The sequence below is a fragment of the Gouania willdenowi genome, chromosome 8 (assembly GCF_900634775.1).
Source record: "Gouania willdenowi chromosome 8, fGouWil2.1, whole genome shotgun sequence".
Classification (NCBI taxonomy): Eukaryota; Metazoa; Chordata; class Actinopteri; order Blenniiformes; family Gobiesocidae; genus Gouania; species Gouania willdenowi.
Window position 1 is genome coordinate 17,977,857 of NC_041051.1, and position 24,986 is coordinate 18,002,842.

The window sequence follows — 24,986 nt, forward strand, 5'->3', positions numbered from 1 at the left end:
CTAGAAGGTCACGCATGCACGCACACGCACGCACACATGCAATTTTGCATCATGATGGTTTTTTTATTCAATGTGAATTACATGTTTTTGTCAAACAGTGTTGAAAACGTAAAGGCAGGTGTAAAACCTATTCATGAATGTGTTACTTTTTTCCAGTAAGGAGTAAATTAACATTTTGCACTAAATGAGTAATTTGTTTGCAGTTACTGATCAGTTTTACTTTGTGTTGTGAACTTGTGATAATGCTTTTATTTGATAACTCAGCACTGCCAAGTATAATAGTTTGACTGTCTATACATTTTTATGACATACAACACATATTACCTTTGTAGTTTAGGTTGCCACGTTAATAAATAAGCAGAAGTTAGTGTTGCATATTTGAAATTATAGTTTTGTAAATAAACTTTTTATTTCCGTAAAATAGATGCACAACTTTTAATGAACTAATTGCTAATATATTAATGTTTTTGAGTTACTTGCACTGCTCTGATTGTTAACAGAATAAAATGTTATTAAATCTGCAAGTGCAAGAGACAAAGAAAAAATCTTGAGAATGGCTGTCTTATCTGTATTAGATAATTATCAATGATCTATCTATTTCCTCAGTATTTGTGTGTGTTGTCATTACTAAAGTGTCCAAGTGTTGTTGCTCTTTAGTTAATTAAAGTGTGATTAATGGTGTGTTGGACTGAGGTGTTGTGTTTGCCCAAGGTGTGAATTCACTAATTCACACCCTAATCAGACCACACTGTGTTTACTCTGAATGCTTGCCACTCGGGGTGCGTGTGTGGTTGTCAGAGTAGGGGGGCTGCGTGCAACAGGACTCTGAACCACCCAAACAGATGCTGATTAGTGTGAGCTGCTTAAAGAATGGACAGGCATATGGATTAACTAATTAAGTTAACTGTATTCCACATAAGAATATGCTTTTTTTTTTTTTGACAAAATGATGTATTACTTAATGCACATAAGTTTATAATTGTTCAATTATAGCTATAACAATGCACCCTAACACCCTAAGCAAAGGATTAAGTTTTTTAAATGCTGTTTTTCCTCTTATTTGTATGGCCTCTAATTTTGCATTTCCAATTTTTCCCAAATTCTATTTTAGGGTATACCCGATACTTTTCCCCCCTATTTTATTGTATCCATTTCTAATTTATTTCTGTTTGGCTTTTTCGAATTTGTGAGCCAAAACTTCATTCATTCATTCATTTTTTTAAATATAAACCTATATATGACACTTCATTTTTTATATATATATCTTTTAAACGTGGTCAAAGTGCCTGCTATTTTCCTAAAACAAGCATGGAAGGGTATATTCCATGTCGTATACAGTAGCTAGTTCCGTTTCTGGAAGATAATTTAGGCCCTATACTTTATCTTTGGTACGCAGTGTTTCAAGATGGCAATCACTGGCTTAAACTATCATACATTTACTACTAATATTTGAATTAGAACTAGGATATTGTTTCTATTGCTTTGTTTCCCCTGCCCACTCTCTTTCTCTTGCTCTCATATATCTATATATAGATATAGGTTGTTTCAAACATCTTGGTGAGCCAGCTCAAAACGGTAGGTAGGCTTCCTCAAATCTTTCTGTTTCTTTATGCAATCCCAGACACACTCAATGGCCACGTTTACATGGGAGCTTTAATTCCTCTCTATAGCAGAATAAAAGTTAATTCCTCTTTAAACTGACCTTACGCTTAATTCCTAATGCTAATTTAATTCAGAATTCAACTTAAATCAGAATTAGGTGGCTGGTTTATTCTGATTTTAATTCCAAATTAGATAATTCCTCTATCTTGTGAAGATTTAATTCTGGACCTTCTGTGCATGCATGACATGACGTGATGCGCTGGTGACGACAGTCCAAGATGGCTGGCCCGGACACAAGCTGAGACTATTCATTTAATAAGAGCCTGAGAAGATATGAATATAATGAGAAGAGTGGATGGATGGAAGCATCAACATACAGACTTATTAAACACACACGGACCTCTGTAAACTGAACAGGCTTCAGCGGACGGCTGGCACTAAGAGACGGAGTAAATGCATCCCCGTACTGCATTCACAGACCGTAATATCACCAAGTTTATCATTGTATCGGTTGTTAGAGCTACTATCTTTACCAGGGAGCAACTATTTATTCCTTGTGATTGTTTCCTGAGTTTTACTGGGCTTTATTTTTCAGTGATTAGTTCCTATCTTCCTTCTGCTCCGTGGACCAAAGTGTGTTATTGTCGAGCTGCTGCTTCAAAACTACAATGGCCACGTTTACATGGGAGCTTGAATTCCTCTTTAAACTGACTTTGTAAACACTTGATTCCTAATGCTAATTTAATTCCAAATTAAACTTGAATCTGAATTAGGTGCTGGTTTATTCCGATTTTAATTCCAAATTAGATAATTCCTCTTTCTTGTAAACACTTAATTCCCCTTTAATTCCGGTCTTTCTGCGCATACGCGATTTTACCGCTATGACGACATAATCCAGGATGGCCTTTCGGACTCCAGCCGAGACCATTTAATAAGAGCTTTAGAATACATGAATATAATGAGAAGAGTGGATGGACAGAAGCATAAACATGCAGACTTTCACATAGACGTATTAAACACACACGGACCTTAGTAAACAGAACAGGCTTCACCGGGCAGCTCGTTCTAGGACCCTGAGGCGGAGTAAATGTAAATAAACAGGAAACAGAACACTTTAATTCCGAATGATTTAATTTGGGATTACTAATTCCGAATTAAAAAACATGTAACCGTGCCCAATGAAAATAAGTGAAAACAGTTCTCATGTGTGGTCTTCACAAAAGGTTTGTGTGTTTTTCTGGCTATATGTGATACGTCACGTTCCCCCCCTGTCCAATCAGAGCCTTCCCAACCCCCAGACCTAAAGCGGAATTGAATAAAGTCAAATAAACTGGTTTTCCATGTAAATCTCAATTCTGAGTTACTATTTTCATGTAAACACGAAGCAGAACACTTTAATTCTTAACGACTGTGGCTTTATGTTTGAGGTCGCTGTTCTGCTGCAGAATAGATTTGGGGTCAACCGTACTCCTCACTGATAGTATTGCATGATGGACATTATCTATTCTCCTGTATTTCTCAGCATTAATTCAATTCAACTTTATTTATATAGTGCAAATTACAACAACATTTATCCTGAGCAAATCTCCAACTCCATTTGCAGAAATGCAGCCCCAAACTTGCATGGAACCCCCACTATGCTTCACTATTTCCTGCAGACACTTTCTTGTACCATTCTCCAAACCTTCAGTGAACAAAATTCCTTCTATTTTACAGCCAAATATTTAAATAATTTGACTTCTCAGTCTAGAGCACGTCATTATTCTGCACCCCAGTAAGTACTGTATGTTTTTGTGAATAGTTGAGTCGCTTGGCTTTGTTTCCGTGTCGGAGGTATGCCATTTATGATGGCAACTCTTCCATGAAGACTGCTTCTGGCCAGATTTCACCGTAGGACAGTACATGTCACTGCTGAATATCTACTGATTTCGAAGGGAAATAAGCATGTGTTTTTCATTTATGGCACTAAATTTCCACTGCGTACAATTCTCAACATTTTCCATGTCAAACACTATTCTGCTTTGAAACATTCGTCAGAGAGAGAGACTTTTTAATGCAATACAACTACCTTTCCTGTAGTGTTTGACCTTTGACTTTTGGCTGTTTGTCTTTTTCCTCACCCAGTTTCAAGCCTCCTGCACAGCTGTTTCTGTTTCAGTTAAAGGGGACATATTATGAAAAATCCACTTTTTCAGTTTTTTTGTTCACATATGAAGTAACTTGAGTGTCCACCAGCACACAAAATGTGAAATAAATCCATCCAGTCATTTGTTTGTGGTCTCTGTATGTCATACAACACAGAGAAAAATGTTCCGTTTTAAATTTTCCACATTTGTGATGTCACAAGTGAAATCGGGAATGAAAATACCCTCCCCTCCGCTGGTAACTCCACCCATGGACTCCACCCCCAACCTGATGAAAACTTTTGCAAAAGTCTGCTATTGTTTTTCTCGCTAGCGGAGGAGTGATGGCTACCGGTAAAACTAAATACAGAACTTTCCTGCTGCCAGTGCCGCGCCTCCACTGTGAACGTACACTGTAGTGTAAGCACTATTTGTTCATGTGGAGGTGTACTCCGCTCTTATGGTTCGGCGCATTGACGAACCCGTTATATCGCCTTGCATCGCTGATCTGGCGTGTTTGTGACACAATGCGAGGCAGGGGTTGGATAAAACAAATAATTATCACATTAAATGCACTATTCCTGTAGTTAGAAGAGCAGAGGAGGAGGAGAAAGTGACTTGGCATTTTAACACTCCAGGTGATAATATTTTGTTATGTATACATCTAAGTTCTTAGATTTAGGACATTTAGGAAAAGGTTTTGAGTTATGACAACCAATCTGGCAGGGGATGTTGATGACTGTCTTCTTGTTAGTTCTACTTTTCTATAGATGCCTTCGTTATTAAATAGCTTTTCCTCATCTGTTAGCTTAGGTTTTGATTTTGGCATTTGGATTTTCAAAATAAGGTCACCCTACGCACTCGCACTGTGACCAGAGTAAATTTTCACTCGCGCACACTGAAAACATACTCGCATATGCAACCAATTTGGTCGCAGTTTCAAGCCCTGTTTCACAAGTAATACAGTTGAGTACATTGTCCACCTCTGGTTTCAACTTTTATGTGACATTGATGAGCATTATCATGATCATACAGTGAGTATAATCCCACAAAATCCATGGCTGTGCTTGAAATGGCACACTACATACTATACACTACAAACTAAATGAGTATATACTGTCTGCTATATGTATATATAAGTATGATTAGGATGATGACTTTTCCCACTGAAGTATACTTCCAAGTTTCTCAAGAAACTACTAACCTACGACGACAAAAACCAGAGCAAACTGAGGCTAGATATCTGTTGATTTGCCACCTGACCACTTGCTACATGACCACATGTAGTCACATTAGATAGTATGAGAAGACTGAGTACACATGTTCTGGTAAACACTTTTCATTCTGACATTTCTGAGATTTTCGGAGACCCGCCACTGTGCTACTGACAGTTAACTTCAAAACAAGAGCCCTATTCATAAAAATGTTAAAAATAAAAATAAAAAAAAAGAAATGGAAGATGAGAAGAATTGCTTTTTTTATTTTTATTTTTTTAAGGAGATGTTTGACTTTTAGCTTGAAGCCAGTCCTAGGACGACTTTACATTCCGATCGTAATGCATCTTGGGGTGGTTGTTGATGGTGGTGACACTAGTCATACTCACTTAAAAAATTTCCCAATATAGTATACATCCGGGTATTGTCTTTTCATACAATCAAATGTGAACGCACTAAATACTAATTTTGTTATTATGTGAGCTATAACACAGTCCCTGACTTTTTACAAGTGTACCTATAATAATTGATGCTGTTTGAAGGCTAAGGGTAATGACACCAAAATGTTAATGTAATTTAGATTTTTCTATTCGCTCATCTTACATTTGAAAATTGAAATAAAAAATATTTATGTATTTTAAAGCATTCTTAGTTTATGGTTTTTTTTTGTTGTTACTTTGCACAGCACTGTAAATATGTATGTATATATTTATATTACTGTATGTATTTATGTGTATATTAGACTATAGTGTAAATGTGTGTAGGGGTGTGTGTGTATGCCCTATCATCTTCCGGTTTTTATTCAATTTCTGTGATGTAATTTGTATATTTCTTGAGCCCGTCTCATGGTGTCTATCTCTTTCTCTTTCTCACTTATCTTCTTCAGTGACTTCCCTTTTTTTCTATTCTCCTTGGCTCTCCTTCCATCCTCTCTCTCCTTACCTTTCCCCCCTTTTCTCTCCCCTATCCTTCTCTCTCCCGCTCTCTTGCTCTCTCCCAGTGAAAGGCTGAGAATACCCAAGGGAGCTGATGCAATTAAAATGCTAATCCTGTCTGTCTACAGAGAGAGGGAGAGGGGGGGCTGACAGCATGAGGGATTGCGGCTCACATGGAGAACTCGACTGAAATGGAGAACAGAGGGAAGGGGGAGCACTGGGGGAGATGGGGTGTGGGGGGTGTGCTGAAAGGGAGAAGGGGGGAGGGGATGTGTGTTGGGGAGACAGAGTGAAAAAGGGGATGCTAGCGAGGGAAAAGACAGACAAGGATAAAGCTTGTGCTGTGAGCTGAGCAATGATATAGTGACTGCATTTAAGTCTTATCTATGCCTACGTGTGGAAGGCATTACAGTTAATGTACAGGACTACACTATTGGTTAGATTGTTCACCCCTACCTGCATCACTTTATATCTGGTGTGTTATGTCTGCACGGCACACTGTTTCCATATTGGCAGTGCAAAAATGAGAATGATTATGTATGCAGTGAAAGCCCAGCTGGATACCCTGAATATTTCATAGTATGTGTTGCTTTCCTCGTCTCCCAATGCCATACCGCCCAGCTTGCCTGGTAAAGTGTGCATTACAGTTGTCTTTCAATGAGCTGTGGATGCTGGCTTTGGACCTTATCCCATTCTCTAAGAAATTGAAGCCCTATTACTTAAAATGTTCTGAAGTAAAGGTTCTTGAGCAGTAGTCCTAGACAAGACCCTGTCAATGTCAGGATGCATTTGATTAAAGTACTGCCAAAATTGATTAAAATATTCCAGTCAACAGCAACATTTTTATTTGTTTTGGCACGAAAAATTATTTTCACCAGACCAAAAAAAAACAACAAAAACCTATGTCTGTCTTTCCATTGTGGTATGATAGCTCATCTGAACAGCTGCTATGATATTACTGGGCCACTAGCCTGTGCATGAATGCAGTTCTGGGTAATCACAGCTTAATTGGAGTAATTAGGGGAACGTAGGGGCATTAGGCTACAGCTGGGGGCCATAATGAGTATGAGCAAAGGAGGAGGGAGCTAAAAAACTTTAAGAACCCCAGTTGCCCCATGATCTTTAGGTCAATTAAAAAAATCACAGTTATTGCACTGTGTGGATCAAATTGTAGTATTTTTTGTCAGTAAACGAAATGATTAAAGAAAGCCGAGAACTTTTTCTGTTCTACATGTTAAAACTTTTGTGTAAGGGCGAGAATATTTTAGTTTCTCGTTAAAAAAAACTACCGTGGCTTAAAAGTTCAGAGATTGTTTGTTAATGTCTTAAAGGACAGAAAAAGAGGAGGGAAAAAAACTGGACGAATCAGGGTCATTAGTTCAGATGGCTGGGCCTGCTGCATTCCAGAGCCCTGAGCTGTGGGAGCAGCAGAGCAGGAATGTGCCTTCGAGAAAGAAGAGACTTGATCAGAGAGAAAGGAAAAGGCAAGAAGGAACAAGAAAAAAGCGGGCTAGAAATTTTAGAACTTGGACTCTTAGCTACAGAAAGCCTAGCAAAATGGTGGACACGAGTATTTTATTAGATAAGAAAAGAAAATCCTATTCTCTCTCAGTACCTTCTTTTGGTATTGCTTATGTTAAAATAAAGGATAAAAGTGCAACTCATCTGAATACCACTTCACATCTGCAAATTACTTTTTAGAGCAACTTTAGGAAAGCTTTGACAGCCACTAAGCGGACCTGGGGCGAATGGGTGATGGGGGTTTCCCTGTCACTCTGCTTGATTTTATTGCACTCAGATCGTACAGTGTGGGTATGATTTTTAGCAGTAAAAAACAGAAAGAACAAAAGGGTGAAGTAAGGTAAAGCGCGTCAGTGACTTCTTCCACTCACTTCTCCTCAGCGGCTCATAGCCCCTTGTCCCTGCAGGCAGCGCTCAAGGAAAACTTAGCTGCATCGTCTGCCCTAAAAATGGTAAAACCTAGTTATTCCAGCAAGTTCCTTCAAACGTCAAAACACGCCTGCCTCTATTCACTGATTTTCGTCTGCATATGAGCCGCTTTTAATGTTTTTTTTCCCTTGTGCTGCAGCTGTCAGTCAGCCAGCTCTCTGTCAAAGGTGTGAATTGTTGGAAATGCGGTCAAAACAATCGCTAGAATTTATTTTGCTGATTCGTTCTAGACCTTGTTTGCGCATTCACACCGGCCCAGTCGAAGCAGACTTTCTGGTCAAAGGAATCATAGAACGTTCCAGGATTCACTGATGTGAACGTGGTCTTGGACTTGTACAACTGCTGACACAAGGCCTCGCATATCAACAAAGTCACCACATATAAATGAGTGTGTTTATGCACCATTTACCCATGGATAAGTTTTGACAAACCAAGCATAATCCCTGAAAAAGACCAATACTCATAGTCTCCCAAACTCTTCTACAGTTAATCTTCTAATCCGTATTGTTCCAATCTGTCTATTTTGCCTCCCCATCTTGTTGGGTTGTTGCTTTTCTTTACCAACTGACTAGTTTTAAGTCTTTCCTCATCTACGCTCACTTAGTTTGCTATTATATTGAAGACAAGGCTAGAATTCAGATGATCTTTGCTGTCTCACCAACCATCACTCTATTTTCCTTTTCTCTTATACGCCCCTTTATCCTTCTAGTGTTGCAGGGTGCAGGAGCCCATTCCATCTGATTCATCAGAGGCAGGGTACACTAAAGAGAGTCAGTCCATTACAGGGCTAATACCTGGAGTCACAATCACATAGAAAGAGTAAATTCAAATTCAAACCTTCTTAAATAAAGAAGTAATGTCAGTTTTCATGCTGTGAGGCAGTGATGATGAGGCAGCCTGCCACAGAAGATTTGATTTAAAATAAATAAAAGTAGTTCATTTAAGTTTTAATAATTATTAATCAGAAGACTTGGTTTTTATTTTGATTGGGTAGACAATATATTCAAATCAGTGAAAGAAATCTGACCAGTTGTCCTTTATTCAATCAATTCTAGCCTTTTGTTGAGAATATTTTTTATCCCACGCCACAAAGTGTGGAAGGGGGATATAGGTTTGAGCTCCGTCCGTCCGATTTAAAGGGGAAAGCTTTTCTCTTTTCTTTAAGATGGGATAACCAAATTCAGTGTGTGGCTTCAGAGTATCAATTCCTTGATGGAGTTCGAAAATGAGAAGCACGCAATTATTTTTTGTTATTGTCCTTGATCTGTTTTTTTTTTTTTTTTTTTTTTTGGCGGGAGATGTTGATGACTGTCTTCTTGTTTGGTTTTATAATTGAGTCAATATGATGAGTCAATATATGAGTCAAATATGGTTTCTGTAAGGCACTTTTAAGTATCTTATCTTATATCCCAAAAATCTTTATTGAGAACCAAATTTTTAGAGTTTAGTTAATTGGATAAAATTTGATTGTTTACTCAATGTCATCTATTAAAGAATATATTGTCTGGAGTTTAAACTAACAGAGTGGGACCTCAAAGAAGGAAACGTGTGTGAGTGCATGTGTGAAGGGAAAGAGATTGGAGAGCGTGGCTGTAGGCTGACAGAGGTCCTGGTATAATACAGTCACGGAGAGCAGCAACTGATAACTATACTTATGGCCACTGGGTCTCATAGTGACAGCACATGCACTCGTATTACTGGTCCCATGCCTCATACACTTATCATTGGCCTCATGCCACAGAGGGGCCACAGTGCCCTCTGCTGTTAATGTAGAGAAACCTCAGGTCCATTAAGTTTTTAGTCTTTTAGCAATGACTCGGGGGACAAAAGGGTGCACTTTCTATAAAACACCATAAGAAATCGTTGAGTGAGTTAGCAGTAAATTATTGGCTGCAGTTTTACAGGACTCTTACTGTAATCATTAAAGTTTGTTACTATAATAATACCATGTGATATAATATAGTACCTTTATTTTACAACAGACTACTGGCAGCAGGGTTGCCAGTAGTAGTTTAGCCTTTTTCTACACTATAATATATTTTACTGTAACTCAGGGGTCACCGTCCGACATGGTGCCCCGAATGGACCATAAGGGGTGCCCTAAGGCTTCTTCTAATAGGGGCACTAGTAACCAACCAAAAAAAAAATCTGATTTACCTGCCTGGCTTTAAAAAATAAATAAAGGTGACAGAATAGAGTACACACTGCACTTGATAAGTTTTTGTATTAAGTTAACCATGTTTAAATGTTTGTTTTCTATAAGACATTGGGACAAATTTAAGTGTTACAGATGGGATTTTGTTGAAGAAGCTACAGATAGTGATAAGTTGTGGATTTTTGGACAAAACTGTTAAATTGTACAAATGTTTCATGATTCATTTAAAAAGTTGCTAGTTAGTGGCTAGTAAAATAGGAACAAAGATTTCCGATGAAACACTGCATGAGTTAAGAAAAAAAAAAAGGTGTTGCACAAGTAGCAGTTTCAGAATGGTTGGCGACCCCTGCTAATTTACCAGCATGATAATGTGCAGCTTTATTTTTTTTAGAGTGTTTAGAGAATGCTATTGCACATTATCCACAATACAGTTTATCTTTGTTTTTTTGCCATGACATTACAATTGAGTTTCACTATAATCGCAAAGATGTATTACATTTTTGTAACAAAAGATTTGACACATCTGAATCAAATAGTAATGGCAACGTTATCTTCCTCCTCTGTTTTGCCCAGTTCTGAGTATACGAGGTGTACAAGAGGAGGACCCCCCAGATCCCCAGATCATGCGGTTGGACAACATGCTGCTAGCGGAGGGGGTGTCGGGACCAGAGAAAGGTGGGGGCTCAGCTGCAGCCGCCGCAGCAGCAGCCGCGGCAGGGGGCTCACCCACTGACAGCAGCATTGAACACTCAGACTACAGAGCCAAGCTTGCCCAGATTCGCCAAATATACCATTCTGAACTGGAAAAGTATGAGCAGGTTTGTGGTGGGCTTTTCTACTCACTTTTACACATGTGACATGCAACTAGATTCATCAAAAGTTCAGTTATGTATGTGAGAGCAGGCTATGAACGTGTACACTGTGTAACATCCTAAAAGTACGTTATTCTATTTCATCATTGACTATGTTAAGAACATTTGGTGTAAAATCAATATATGTGGAAAATTATGATGTGGAATCATTGTATAATGGCAGTGTAAAAGTATTCACTCTCATTAATGATTATGTTAATTTACTGGTGCAAAATTAAGCATTCAATAAGAATGTACCCTTGTTAGATATTAAACTATAATATATATGTAATATTGACTGAAAAGAGGCTTTACAATCACATTTACTTTCTCAATGTTTTAAATCAAAAAATGGATTGAAGCAGAGGCTGACAACTTGGTCCTTGATAAAAATGAGCCATCTCACAAGATTGAACCAGTGCCTTGCCCATTTATTTACAATTGTGCTCCACCTTCTACTCCATTTTTTTTTAGGCCTGCAGTGAGTTCACCAACCATGTAATGAACCTGCTGAGAGAGCAGTCTCGCACTCGGCCCATCTCTCCCAAGGAGATTGAGCGCATGGTAGCCATTATCCACCGCAAATTCAGCTCCATTCAGATGCAGCTCAAGCAGAGTACCTGTGAGGCTGTCATGATTTTGCGCTCACGCTTCCTCGATGCCAGGTCTGTCTTTGTATTTATCTGTGATTGTTTGGTTGTTGATTATCTCCATGAATGGCAGGATTTCTAAACTGACATGCTTATAGGTTTGACAGATGGGCACATTGTAACACGTTGGTCATTAACCTTTTTATTCCATGTGTCAGACGTAAAAGGCGCAACTTCAACAAACAGGCAACTGAGGTGCTCAACGAGTATTTCTACTCCCACCTGTCTAACCCTTACCCTAGTGAAGAAGCGAAGGAGGAACTGGCTAAAAAGTGTGGGATCACAGTGTCTCAGGTGAATGAATAACATGGCTTTCATCCCAATATTGGTTTATTTCTGTTTTTGCGATATTAGTTTCAAAATGTATATTACAATTAATTCCTACGAATATTACTGTATTTAATAATGATATCCATGTACCTTAGGTCTCTAATTGGTTTGGCAACAAGAGAATACGCTACAAGAAAAACATTGGTAAGTTCCAAGAGGAAGCAAACCTCTACGCAGTCAAAACGGCAGTGGATGCTGCCAATGTGTCGGCGCAGGCAAGCCAGGCTAACTCTCCGGCAACACCCAACTCAGGTAATAAATACCTCATGCTGAATATTTACAGAAACTTTGTCATTATCAACATTTTTACAAAATCCACATTCCCGATATATGATGCTCTTCAGTTTATACACAGCTGTGGTACAAAATTAGATCATTTGTACTCTCATCTGGCTCTTACACAATGTTGGTGTAGATTTGTTGTAAGTAAAAAATATTGAGTTATTAAACCTTATTTCAATATCAAATTCATATAGCCAAACATTGTTTGAAAGGCAAGGATGTTTTTTTTTTAGTAGTTTTTTTTTCGCTGAGCCCTCCTATTTTATTTTATTGTTTTGTTTTTTATTCAATGTTCATTTAACAAAAAAGGTTTGTTTTAAATATATGCTCTCCCCCCCAATGGGTTGTGCTCTCAAGATAACCGAACGTCATGCTCTAGCACACTGCATCATATTTTGTAGAATTTTGGATGGTATTTCTCTGCAAGGTTCATGCAATTTTACTCCTTGGCTTCAATGACCTTACTTTAAAGACAGGAAAAAAAACTGTAAATATAGAGACAAAGCTGGGTTGGACAACATGATGATTTTAGGACTAACTTGTATATGTCAAAAGTGCCTGATATGAACCCTTTAAAGGCACTTAGAGCACAGATTTTTAAGACTAATTATCTGCATTCCTCATACAGACTGTTAACGCTGTGAGATGGCGTTTGTTGAATGTCTCTGGTGCTTCACGCTGACATGAAAATCAGTTAAGTGAGGTTCAAATGTCAATCCTTTATAAATCTCGAAGATCATCCTAAATTGTTCAGCCAATCAGATGAGGATTTTCCTACCTGGAACATGATCAAAATTGAATATTTTCATTATTGTTGGCACAACCATGAAATAAAATCTCAGTTTTCATAAAAATAATTAAATTATTTAATAATTAAATTATAAACCTGCTTAATCTATATTAGAGGTTTCCTATTGCTTTATAGCGTATCGATTAAAACGTGTACATTGTTTTAACTGGGTCATCAATCAGAAGCTTTGTAAAAGACTTACACGAGCAAGAGATTAATTCAATGTTCACATGATATGTAGAATTAATATTCCTGATAGGTGTTTAGGTGATAAAACAAGTTTTAAAATAAGTACATTTATGAATTAAGATTGTTTCTATAGTCCTTTGCACGTATGTATGCTGGGCTCCATGGAGCTTTAGTCTCTCAGGTCAGGGTCGGGTTAAGGCAGACATTTGAAGATGGTTGTGTACTCTAACTTAATGGGCCCATGACCCCAGTTTGAGAAAACCTAAGTTAGTAAAGGACTACTAAAAAAAGCCTAAAACTTCAAGATGGCATCAGAAAGAGTTTAAACACTTGGGTTACGTCACGTGCCTATGCAATACAGATACACATTACCCACAGGGTCATACAGCTTGTCTCACACAGGCGACACCTACCTTGGTCTGCATTCCCTCGACGGGGAAGGTTTCAGCATTGCCCCCTCTCTACAGCCTCAGGTACGCACTGAGGAAAGCTGCAGAGCTGCCAAAGTTGCCCTCAATGCCAAAAACCCTCTACCCTGGACACATCCTCTAGCCTAGCTGTACCTCCTTTGAGTCTTTCCTCAAACCCTGTCCTTATCTTAACTACATCACCATCAGACACTAGCCCACAGCACTCAAATATGGGCCTTTCAATTGTATTCATAGTGAGCCATGTGGAGTATATTACCAGTACTCAAAGTACTGGTAATTGGAGTCAATACTCAGATTCCACCAAATATATTTGTTAACAAAAGTGGGGAAAAATGAAAATAAATATGTTTTGGGTTCCTTGTGGGCTATATTGATGGTGTTGTTGATCCTTTTAGTACAGTGTTCCCAGACTTTCCACAGTCCCGTACCCCTTCATACCTTTATCCTGAAGCCATATACCCCCTACTCCTCCACACTTAATAAACATAATGTCATATACAATGTAGAACTACAGGGAAATGTGTCCCTGAATTTTACCTATCCTGTTGAGGAATAATACATAATATTTCCTGAAGAAAAGTGCTGGCTCATGTCATACTGCCATAGCTTAGCATGAGCTAACATTAACCTACTATAGCAATAGCATTAACCTAGCATTAACATTGACCTAGCATTAGCTTTAGCCTAGTATTACCATTAGCCTAGCAACAACATTAACCTAGCATTAGTATACAGTAGCAATAGCATTGGCTTAGCATTAGTCTAACATTAGCATTCACTTAGCATTACCTTTAACCTTGCAATAGCATTAGCCTAACATGAGCATTAACTTAGCATTAGCGGCTCTATTTATATAGTTATAATGTTATCAGTGTTTTTAATTTTCATTTACGTACCCCTTATGACAATTTGCGTACCCCACTTTGGGAACCTCGGCTTTAGTATATGTGAATATTCGGTGTATTTCTCCATGTAGCTAACCATAGTTTAATAACTTGGTTACCACAATCATGAACAAACTTGCAGGTGTCATCACACAGTTGGGAATGTATTTATTGGAATTTATTCAGCTGTTTCCCAATTTTATTTTTTTGTCCTATTCCCTCCTTTTTCTCCATAGAGTTTGTGTCCCCGTATATTAAACCCCTCAACTGTGTAGCTCAACAGCAGTGTTTGAATAGTTCCTTAGTGCCTGTCTGTGATAAGTGTCCCTCTATTGTTCTGATGGGAGCCAACACATTTCTGCTGTTAACTGTAATACAGTCTGGTGAGTGGTTAAAAGAACAATTGAAAAATGAGAGACGGCCTTTTGGACCCTAGTTAGATGCTGAGGGAGTTTTGTGGTATTGTAAAGTGTAGTTTTAGTGCACACACTGGGTGTAACTATGAAATAGAGAAAAGCAAAAAAGATTTGTGGATGTAACCAATCTTCTAATAAGGCCCATGCTGTTTGTTTGATAGGTGGATACCCTGCACCGTGCTACACACCTGACGGGCGGCTATGAGGACTTATCGGGTAGTGGCCTCTACACTCCTCATCGTCTGGATGTAAGTACCAGCGTAAAGTTCTTCTTCTCCTACTGTGTGCGACTCTGCTGCTGCAGGTCATCTCCACTTGCACTGTAATCTTCAGCCCAGGTGAAATATGTCTTAAATCATGAAAACTGCTGCCGTCAGTAAAACTGTTTTAAGCCTCCCTCAACTTTAATCATTTATTCTCCAATATTTTTTCTTTTGGATTAAAACCAAGCAGGAATGAGCTTCAGAAGGAAAAATGTTTTGGGGCTGCTGTTTTAAAAGTAGAAGTGTAAGAATAAATTGATTCGCAGATGTATTGTGATAATTCAACACACGATTATCTTATCGTTCCAAAAAATATCCAAATTGTTTTTTTAAAATTATGTTTAATTAAAAAACTAGGTATCAGTGAACCGCATCAGACCTTGTTAAACTACCTCACTCCTCCTCATTGCATTTTAGTTTGGAAGTTGATTGAAGTTTATTTTCATAAAACATACTGAGTACTTTGACAGATGTATGTGGTTACTTATTAAGATTTTAAGAACTTAACAGAATCAGAATCTGTTGTAGAAGCAAAAGTTAAACTTTTTTGAAAAATGTAATTTGACAGATTGATAAACATACCACTTGTTTTTGATATTGGTACTTCAATTACAGTTAGAATTATAGTTGGTTACCATTTACTTGTTCTCACAAGTTAAAAAATGAAATAAATTGTATTTCATACCAATTTGTACTTTGTAAAGGTGAAATTTGTAATTAATGTAATTGCGATAAATCAAGAGGTGTTGTTTATCATATTGTATAGTATCGGGATATATCGTATCATCAGATTCATGGCAATGCACACCCCGAGTGAATGTGCAAGTTGTTTCACATTAGCAGTTTTTATGTACTCTTCCAAGTAAGCCTGGGCAATATATCGAGATTTATTTTTTGGTGATATAGAAAATTACAATATCGCCTATAACGGTATGTTTTTATTTTCTTGATTATTTTAGATTATACTTGATTTAGGATGAATTTCTGAGTGTTCCCTAACCCAGACCAAAACAAGCCACACTACAGAACTCAATCACACATGCTGTCCCTTCCAGGGCAAAAAGCCAAAAGTGGCACATATTGTTGTTTATATATTATATGTTTAATAAATGAGCTTCTGCAGCCACTTTTATGTTAGTACTTAAAGAGTAACTAAACCCCAAACCCACGTTTTTCTGCTGAAAACATATGTATTTGGGTATTAAGTAGTGCTGTTTATTAATCCTAGTCCCACTCTTCACATTTTAGTAATTGTCATTTTATAACTAAATACATAAAATGACAGATAGACTGGCCTCTAAGGGTTGAGCGCCAGCTATTACAACTGAATGTTGCTATTGGCTCAAACGGATTCTTTAGATTCCCCTGCGTCATCAACTTTCACTGTGTGCGTGCGTGTGTGTGCACATCATTGTGTGTATTGCCGTCTGTCTCTGCGCACAGTGGTGTGGGCTGACAGAGTGGGTGTGTCTTACTGCTAACAACAGTAATGCCCATAATCAAGGCATTTTTGGAATTTCCCTCCTAGTGGCAGCTTAGCAGAAAGCAGGTGTTTAGTTACTTTTTAAAAAAAGACTAGCTAGCTCCCTCAATGACTACAGGCTTGTGGCTTTCACGTCACATGTTATGAAGTCCTTTGAGAGGCTAATTCTTGAACTGTCCCACTTCCTGAGCCCTCTTCTGTTTTTGTATCAGCACCACATACAGTGGGTACGGAAAGTATTCAGACTCCTTTAAATTTTTCACTCTTTGTTTCATTGCAGCCATTTGCTAAAATAAAAAAAGTTCATTTTATTTCTCATTAATGTACACTCAGCACCCCATCTTGACAGAAAAAACAGAAATGTAAATACTTTTGCAAATTTATTAAAAAAGAAAAACTGAAATATCACATGGTCATTAAGTATTCAGACCCTTTGCTGTGACACTCATATTTAACTCGCATGCTGTCCATTTCTTCTGATCCTCCTTGAGATGGTTCTGCTCCTTCATTGGAGTCCAGCTGTGTTTACAGTAATTAAACTGATTGGACTTGATTAGGAAAGGCACACACCTGTCTATATAAGACCTTACAGCTCACAGTGCATGTCAGAGCAAATGAGAATCATGAACTCGAAGGAACTGCCCAAGGAGCTCAGAGACAGAATTGTGGAAAGGCACAGATCTGGACATGGTTACAAAAGAGTTTCTGCAGCACTCAAGGTTCCTAAGAGCACAGTGGCCTCCATAATCCTTAAATGGAGAAGTTTGGGATGACCAGAACTCTTCCTAAACATGGCCATCCAGCCAAACTGAGCAGTCGTGGGAGAAGAGCCTCGGTGAGAGAGGTAAAGAAGAACCCAAGGATCACTGTGGCTGAGCTCCAGAGATGCAGTAGGGAGATGGGAGAAAGTTCCACAAAGTCAACTATCTCTGCAGCCCACCACCAGTCGGGGCTTTATGGCAGAGTGGCCCAACGGAAACCTCTCCTCAGTGCAAGACATATGGAAGCCCACAGAGTTTGCCAAAAACCACATGAAGGACTACCAGACTGTGGGAAATAAGATTCTCTGGTTTGATGAGACCAAGATTGAACTTTTTGGTATTTATTCTGAGCGGTATGTGTGGAGAAAACCAAGCACTGCTCATCACCTGCCCAATACAATCCCAACAGTGAAACATGGTGGTGGCAGCATCATGTTATGGGGGTGTTTTTCAGCTGCAGGGACAGGACGACTGGTTGCAATTGAAGGAAAGATGAATGCGGCCAAGTACAGAGATATTCTGGAAGAAAAACTCTTCCAGAGTGCTCAGGACCTCAGACTGGGCTGAACGTTCACCTTCCAACAAGACAATGACCCTAAGCACACAGCTAAAATAACAGAGGAGTGGCTTCGAAATAACTCTGTGACCATTCTTGCCTGTCCCAGCCAGAGCCCTGACCTAAACCCAATTGAACATCTCTGGTGGACAGCCATTTTCAGGTCTCTCCAACATTCACCATCCAACCTGACAGAACTGGAGAGGGTGTGCAAATAAGAATGGCAGAGGATCCCAAAATCCAGGTGTAGAAAAACTTGTTGCATCATTTCCAAGAAGACTCATGGCTGTACTTGCTCAAAAGCGTGCTTCTACGCAATACTGAGCAAAGGGTCTGAATACTTATGACCATGTGATATTTTGGTTTTTCTTTTTCTGTGAAGATGGGGTGCTGAGTGTACATTATTGAGAAATAAAATGAACTTTTTTTTATTTTAGCAAATGGCTGCAATGAAACAGAGTGAAAAAATTAAAGGGGTCTGAATACTTTCCGTACCCACTGTAGCTGCATAGATAAAACTTTCTGTGGATTATAGCTGTGACTGTTAAGCTAAAACACCATTATAGCTGAGTTTGATTGTATATAATTAAACCTATACCTCCCTCCTCATGCAGAATATCTTTGTTACAGGCTAACAGTTGGCAGGACACCACCAACCCCCCTTCGGTTACCTCCCCCTCTGGTCCTCCTGGCAGCGTCCACTCGGACACCTCCAACTGATCCGGTGGTCTCTGCTGCCATCTCCCTGATCCCACTGCAGTCTGCCTGACTCATACCTTCTTTACCTATTTTTTACAACTCTTTTTGTCTCTTCACTTAAACAGCAAGAGAAGACTGTGTACACATTTCATAAACACACACTGTGCTGGAACACAGGACAGCTGAACAGTTCTTCCTCCAGCTCCACCGCTGCACTCTAAGGTTTGTTAACTGCATGAAAGTGTGACGGAGCTGACAGATGTTAAGGCAACACCTACGCTATCAAGAACTATTAGATAACCACTGACTCAGCTGTGTAATTGATCATGATGTCTGTACATGTGTATATGCACGCTAACTTCACACAGTATTCACAAAAAGCTTGTTCATGTGCTGTTGACCTCTGCACTCAACCGTTTTTTGCTTTAGATAAATTGATTGCCTGTATCTCTTGAAGCCTTGGCCTTTGACAGCCAAACTGTTGATACAGATCACCAGGGAGCTTTGCTCACCCTGCTCGTACCAAAGTGCTGCCCCAGTAGTCGTCAACACATCCGATCCTCGTAGATTGCTCTCTACCAACGTCATCACTAAACACCGCTGTATCTTCTGGTTCTTAAAGGGTTGCTCTTTACTGATGGGGACGTCAAAGTGAAAACTAACAGGTGCACTAAGGTGCATTAAGTAAAGCTTTCAGTCAGACACGTCACAACTGGTTTTGCTGCATAAAGCATTAACACATTTAGCTGGCATGAAAATTGGTCAAGCACAATAGTTAGCATCTTTGTTATGGAATATCAATATCAAGGGGAGTTAAGGGGGATTACTGTTCCATATCAGTCAGAAAGGTGAACATAGGGCTGGTTAAAAAAAAAGAGCAAGTGGCAGAGGGAGGAATATCTTGGGTTGGGTGGAACTAACTATTAGCATTTTTGTTGCTAACAAATAGAGGGTGTTGGTAGATGGCTTATAGACTTTATTTTTGCTTTTTGTCCACTAGTTGATTTGATTGTAGGATTTTTTTTTTCTAATGCTGTTTCACCAAGAATGCACCAGCCACCACCAAAAATTAGTTCAATAAAGCATCTAAAGGACAAGAAAAGAAGGGTGGAATGATTTGGGAGGTGGGGGGGTGGGGTGGGGTGGGGGGCATTGATGTATTTTTGGGGCAAACGTGACATAAGTTTAGAATTGTGACCGTCTTCCATATGCATGTAGGACTTCTAGATGTAATATTTTCATTTAACCTTCAGACTTTTTATGCCTAATTTCTCTTGACAAAAAAAACAAAAAACAAAGGGTATAGATATTACAGTCAGACCAAAAACAAAAAAAATAGCTTCATGTTAAAATGATGTGCGTGTGTGTGTCTGTTTGGGTATTTCTTGCGACGTCTCAGTCAAGTTGGCCGACGCCCTCCTGTCTTTGTACGCATTAAAGACTCTGATGGGATTTGACTGAGATCTCCACCCCATCTTGAAGCATTTTGTTTGTGAGCCTAAGGCAACACTTCTACAACCTTCTGTTGTACCAAAACCAAAAATACTAACTTCAGCAATGGAATAATGCTACTCTCTCTCTAAAGTTGGTGCACGGCCACCTTTTTTAGTTCGAGAGGAGGAAAAACTTTTTGTGTCTGTCTTTGTGTGGTGAGTGTCGTCATGCCTCGAGGTGGTTTGACCTTTTTATTTCTTCTCTTTTTTTTTCTTTTTTTTTTTTGAGGGGGAGGGGGGAGGTTGGTGTTATTGGGCTTAGAGGGTGGGTGGAGTGAGGACTGTCATCACACTTGTAATATGATTGTGAGCATATAAGGCATACTCTTTACTTTTTATGTCAGTGATTACATTTTGAGTTGTATGGTTGATAGGGCAAGGGCTTCTCTCTTTGTTACCAAAAAAGAAAAAAGAAAAAGAGGCAGCATTGGGTGCAGGAAAACTCGTGTTTAAACCTGCAACGCGTGGAGGGTTTTTTCATTCTTTGGAACTTTTTATACAATAACCTTTACGTGACTAACATAACATTTTTGATGTAAGGTGAAGCCTTATTAAGATTTTACGTGTCGGTCAAGACTTTGTTGAACTATGTTACAAAACAAACCTTGAGCTTGAACGATGGTCACATGTATTATTCCACATTTAAGTACTAGTTTTGTTACTCATTGCAGTTCATACGACTGTATCAGATAAATGTTATCGCCACACCAAATTATTATACCCCCTCCTTTTCTATCTGTTGTAATGGATGTCACTGTACAGTTTGTGTAATGTTTCTGTATTTTTTTTCTTTTCTGATATATATTTTTTTTCTAATAAGTTTTGAAGTTTGGTTGAGAAGACAGTTTTCTGTTGGACTCACAATAACTATCTGTTTTTTGAAAAGTATCTAGGCCTTCTGTTACATTACTGGTTACCAATGTAGCTTTTACAGATGTAACATTTGGTGCTGTGGAAAGATAAAGGTAGTAACGAAGAGCATTAACTGCTTCGTAATTAATTTTCTGCTTTCTAATTGTTCCTCAAGTTATATAATTAGATACAATTGCTTTTTTTAATAACAAAAAAAAAGTTGGTTTGCTTTCTGATTGAAAGGAAGACCCTGATATCAGACCTTAATTCTGAAATATTAAAAAATAATTTCTTTTAAGTTTCTTTTTATGAACACTGAGTGACTTCCACAGCACCAAATGACTTCTGACACCTTTTTATTATTAGTATATTTGTATCTTATCATTTACCTTGTATCTACCCCTCTCTCTACCTCTGTCTTTCCATTTCTCTTGTATATAACCCCCACTGTTTCCAGACCTGTGAGTCTGTATGAACTCCTTTTATACCTCAACTTTAGAATTGTTCTAGACAGAGTAAAACAAAAAGGACAAATATGACAAATTGTAGTGTTCTTATTAGAAATTAATAAAAAATAATTTAGTGTGATTTTTTTTTTTTTTTTTTTTCTTTTCAGTATTTGATTTCTGATTTTAGAAGTGTTTCATTTTATAATTTGTCACAAATGATCTTGTGATAGTCAAATGTAATAAAAAAGAGAGATTGCACCATCTCATGATCAGTATGTGAATCTGTTTTGGGCACTGATGGGAGAAAGAAAAAAAATGCTTACCTAGCATGTTTTAATTCAACTCCAAAAAGCAAACACAAAGGAGAGTCTTTCATAGAAAATGTTCAGTAAAGATAATGAATGTCTTTGGTTCTGTTTCTATCTGAGGTAGAGCTCAGCATTCATCAGTTAAACTCAGTGAGCTTAAACAAAGTGTGATCTTCTGTCTCCTGGACACAGTCGAGAGTTTCCTGGAGACACAAAAAAGAAACAAATGTGTGCGGGTGTTGCATAAACTGTCTTTAAATTACATTACTGTTCTTTTTCTTCTTCAAAAAAAAAAAAAAGACATCTGTATGGCTGTACTTTTTAACTATCAGAACATAATCCTTACAAGTATCGTCATTGGATTTACATGATTTGAGATTCTCGAGGTTAAATTCAAGGACTGAATCCAGGACAAAGTAAAAATGTCCAAAAAAGAACATGAATAATTGTGTAAATGACCGACTAATTCAATTGTAAATATCTCAGCCCCTCAAAAGACGTAAAATCAATGAAATTTCACAGTATTTGCAAGGCTTTTATCACATGGTGGCAGTCATTGTAACTCAATTTTTTTTTTTCTAGATTGTGTTAGTTCCTTCATTATTCTGCAATAAAATCTCTAGATTACATAAAAATTGTTCACAAAAAAATCGGTTATCACTTATTGCATGGATATTATCGATGCCTTTGCTTTTGCACTTTACATATAATTTATGCATTAAAGTTCAAACTAAGGTACAATAATGTTAAAATTACTCATTTTCCAGCCTAATACCTATGACTCATTTGATAATCAACCTGTTCCTCCATATTTGGCCCCTAAAATAGTTGTGTTTAGCACCACCTGGTGTCGGTTTTCTTTAAAAAACTCACAAAAAAAAAAAAAACAGGTTTACAAGCATTTGAGGAGAAACCTTTGAAATCTCTTAATTTAATAAAGAAGAAGCTCAGGCCTGAGTTACAAGCAGACAATTGAAGCTGAGGTGATTGATTTGGTTTCCCTACATTTCCTCCAAAACATGACTCATATCCATAGTCCTTCCTCCTAATCTTTTCTTTTGTTCCAAAATACTTTGAATCAGTTCAGTATACAAAGAGTAATTGTCCAAATTGTTTTAAACTTACTGGCATTGAGATTTTCAGGTAGAAAAACTAAACGAGAGCTTTATTATTTACAATGAAATTATTCCAAAGCAACCCATGACCATGGTCATGTTTGAATGGTGGTAAAATGGATTTCAATAAAACAAATCTAAAGCTTTGAGTGCCACTAAAATATGTTTTTCTACACAAACATTTATCCTCCATATTGATTGAGTCATTCTACATTGACTGTCTTTAATTTGGATTGGTCCTTTATTTTATAACTCTCAGCAATGGAACTGTAACTTTTTTTTTTTAGCTCTGTTTACAGCTTTATTTGTGACATATTCTTAATATTGAAAATATTTAACGCTGCTTGACCCAATAGCTCACATTTTTAAAGCTGTATCTGTGTGTCATCCCAGTGTCAAAGGTTGAAATTGCTGCTCGCAAGTTTGTTTTGATCCAATCACAATGGGTTTGTTGGCAAATGGTCATGTGACTTGAACTTTGGAAAAATTTAACACATTGCATTGTGGGATTGGGAACCACACAGAAGAATGCATGTGATTATACTTCGTTCTTACCATCATGTCTTGTGTTTCTTTGCCATATTGCGAAAACAGTCACTAATTAATTTCCACCATATTAAAGTGTTTCCTTGGAAAGCCAAACTACCAACATCCGCCATTGTTTAGTCGTCAACTTTCAATCCGCAAAACACACGACATGTCACTGGCATCAGTAGTGGACAATAACAAACAAATACAGTTTAAATAAATGTTAGTTCATGGCTCGAGCAGCTTTAGCTTTGGTCAGGAAAGATTACATATAAAGTGTGTAACAAATTCCTCACAGCAAAGTGTGCTTCACAGGCCATAAAAGCAGAGGTGACAAGTAATGAAGTACAAATACTTTGTTACTGTACTTAAATAGTTTTTTCTGGTATCTGTACTTTACTTGAGTTTCTTTTTAGCAACTTTTTACTTTTACTCCTTACTTATTAAAATAAATATCTCTACTTTCTACTCCTTACATTTTAAAAATGAGCGTGTTACTTTTAAGACCTTCAAAGATGATGCTACAATGTAAAAAAAAAAAAAAAAAAAAAAATTGTTGCTTTTTTCTGTTAGGCAGGTATCTTAGTTTTATGGTTAATATTTTCGAGTTTGTTAAACTTAAAGCTGCTCTTAAAAACATTTTATTTATTATGAGTGCTAAATTCTCCAGATGTTCAAAGGTAACAGATTTAACTTGTTTCCTTGTACCAGTATTCTACAAGTTCTTAAAAAAACAAATTGCTGGTTTAAAACCCCTGTCTTATGATTGATTTGTTTTACTTTTTACTTTACTACATTTAGTAGCATGTACTTTTTTTTTTTTACTTTTACTCAAGTAAAGGAGCAACTTCAGTATTTTTTTATTCAAGTATCTATACTAGTAGTTTTGCCACCTCTGCAGAAAAGAGAAGTTTGACACATGAGGCTAATGGTTCTACCTCTTTCAGCCTTCTCTCGATCTCCAGCGGCGATGCCTCCCTGCGCTGACAGGCCTCTCTCCGACACAGATAGCACAATATCACCTTGAACGTCCTCCGCATCTCGCCGTCACGCAGGCAGTAGATGATAGGATTGACCAGAGAGTTGCACTCGGCGATCACCAGGCAGTATTTCTCAAAGCTGTTGGCGTTACTGGCTTTACCCATTAGTCCATCCAGCAGCAGCGTGATGAGGCCGGGGGTCCAGCAGATCACAAAGGTGCCTCCACATGGATCACAGAAAGAATATACATATAAGAAAGAATGCTAAACTTCACTGTAAGTCACAGTGAAGTTAAGCATTTCCTAAAAACGCAACAAAATAAAATGACTCAAGTGTCAAAGTACGGCTCGGTTAGATCATGTGTTAACACTTTAGTTAAAGTGTTGTACAAAAAGCTGTCATTATCTGTTATTAGCATGAATAAGCTGTCAATACATCTTCCCTAATTTATGACACCTTTGGAGCTATGTTGGTATTTTTTGGGTTAAATGGAGGGATCTAGTGAGGTTAGGTGGGGTTCGGGTAACAAAAGACTTAATGATAGCTTTCACGATGCCTTATTCATGCTAATGACAGGTGTCATGTCATAATGACGGCATAATGTCAACCTTTATGTACAAAACTATTAATCATGTTTTAGCCTCGACTGAACCTCAACTTACAGAATTTTAGTCTTCAAAACACAAGTCATCTTAA

General features: G+C 37.9%; 2 protein-coding genes across 5 annotated transcripts in view; one reads left to right on the forward strand and one right to left on the reverse strand.

Moving 5' to 3' along the window:
* Window positions 1-19,680, forward strand: part of pbx4 (pre-B-cell leukemia transcription factor 4) — a 39,451-nt gene extending 19,771 nt beyond the window's left edge. For both annotated transcript variants that reach the window (XM_028454946.1, XM_028454947.1), the window contains 6 exons: window positions 10,553-10,797; window positions 11,305-11,495; window positions 11,639-11,774; window positions 11,906-12,062; window positions 14,964-15,050; window positions 18,496-19,680. In XM_028454946.1, the coding sequence (XP_028310747.1) occupies window positions 10,553-10,797; window positions 11,305-11,495; window positions 11,639-11,774; window positions 11,906-12,062; window positions 14,964-15,007 (773 nt within the window). In that variant the 3' untranslated portion in view covers window positions 15,008-15,050; window positions 18,496-19,680. The remainder of the gene's footprint in view (window positions 1-10,552; window positions 10,798-11,304; window positions 11,496-11,638; window positions 11,775-11,905; window positions 12,063-14,963; window positions 15,051-18,495) is intronic.
* lpar2a (lysophosphatidic acid receptor 2a) overlaps window positions 1-24,986 on the reverse strand; it is a 36,454-nt gene that overhangs the window by 3,651 nt on the left and 7,817 nt on the right. For 2 of the 3 annotated variants that reach the window (XM_028454943.1, XM_028454944.1), the window contains exon 3: window positions 24,248-24,510. In XM_028454943.1, coding sequence (XP_028310744.1) covers window positions 24,248-24,510 — 263 coding nt within the window. Of the gene's footprint in view, window positions 1-21,741; window positions 21,870-24,247; window positions 24,511-24,986 lie in introns of those variants that run through there. The other variant, XM_028454945.1, reaches the window with a different exon arrangement.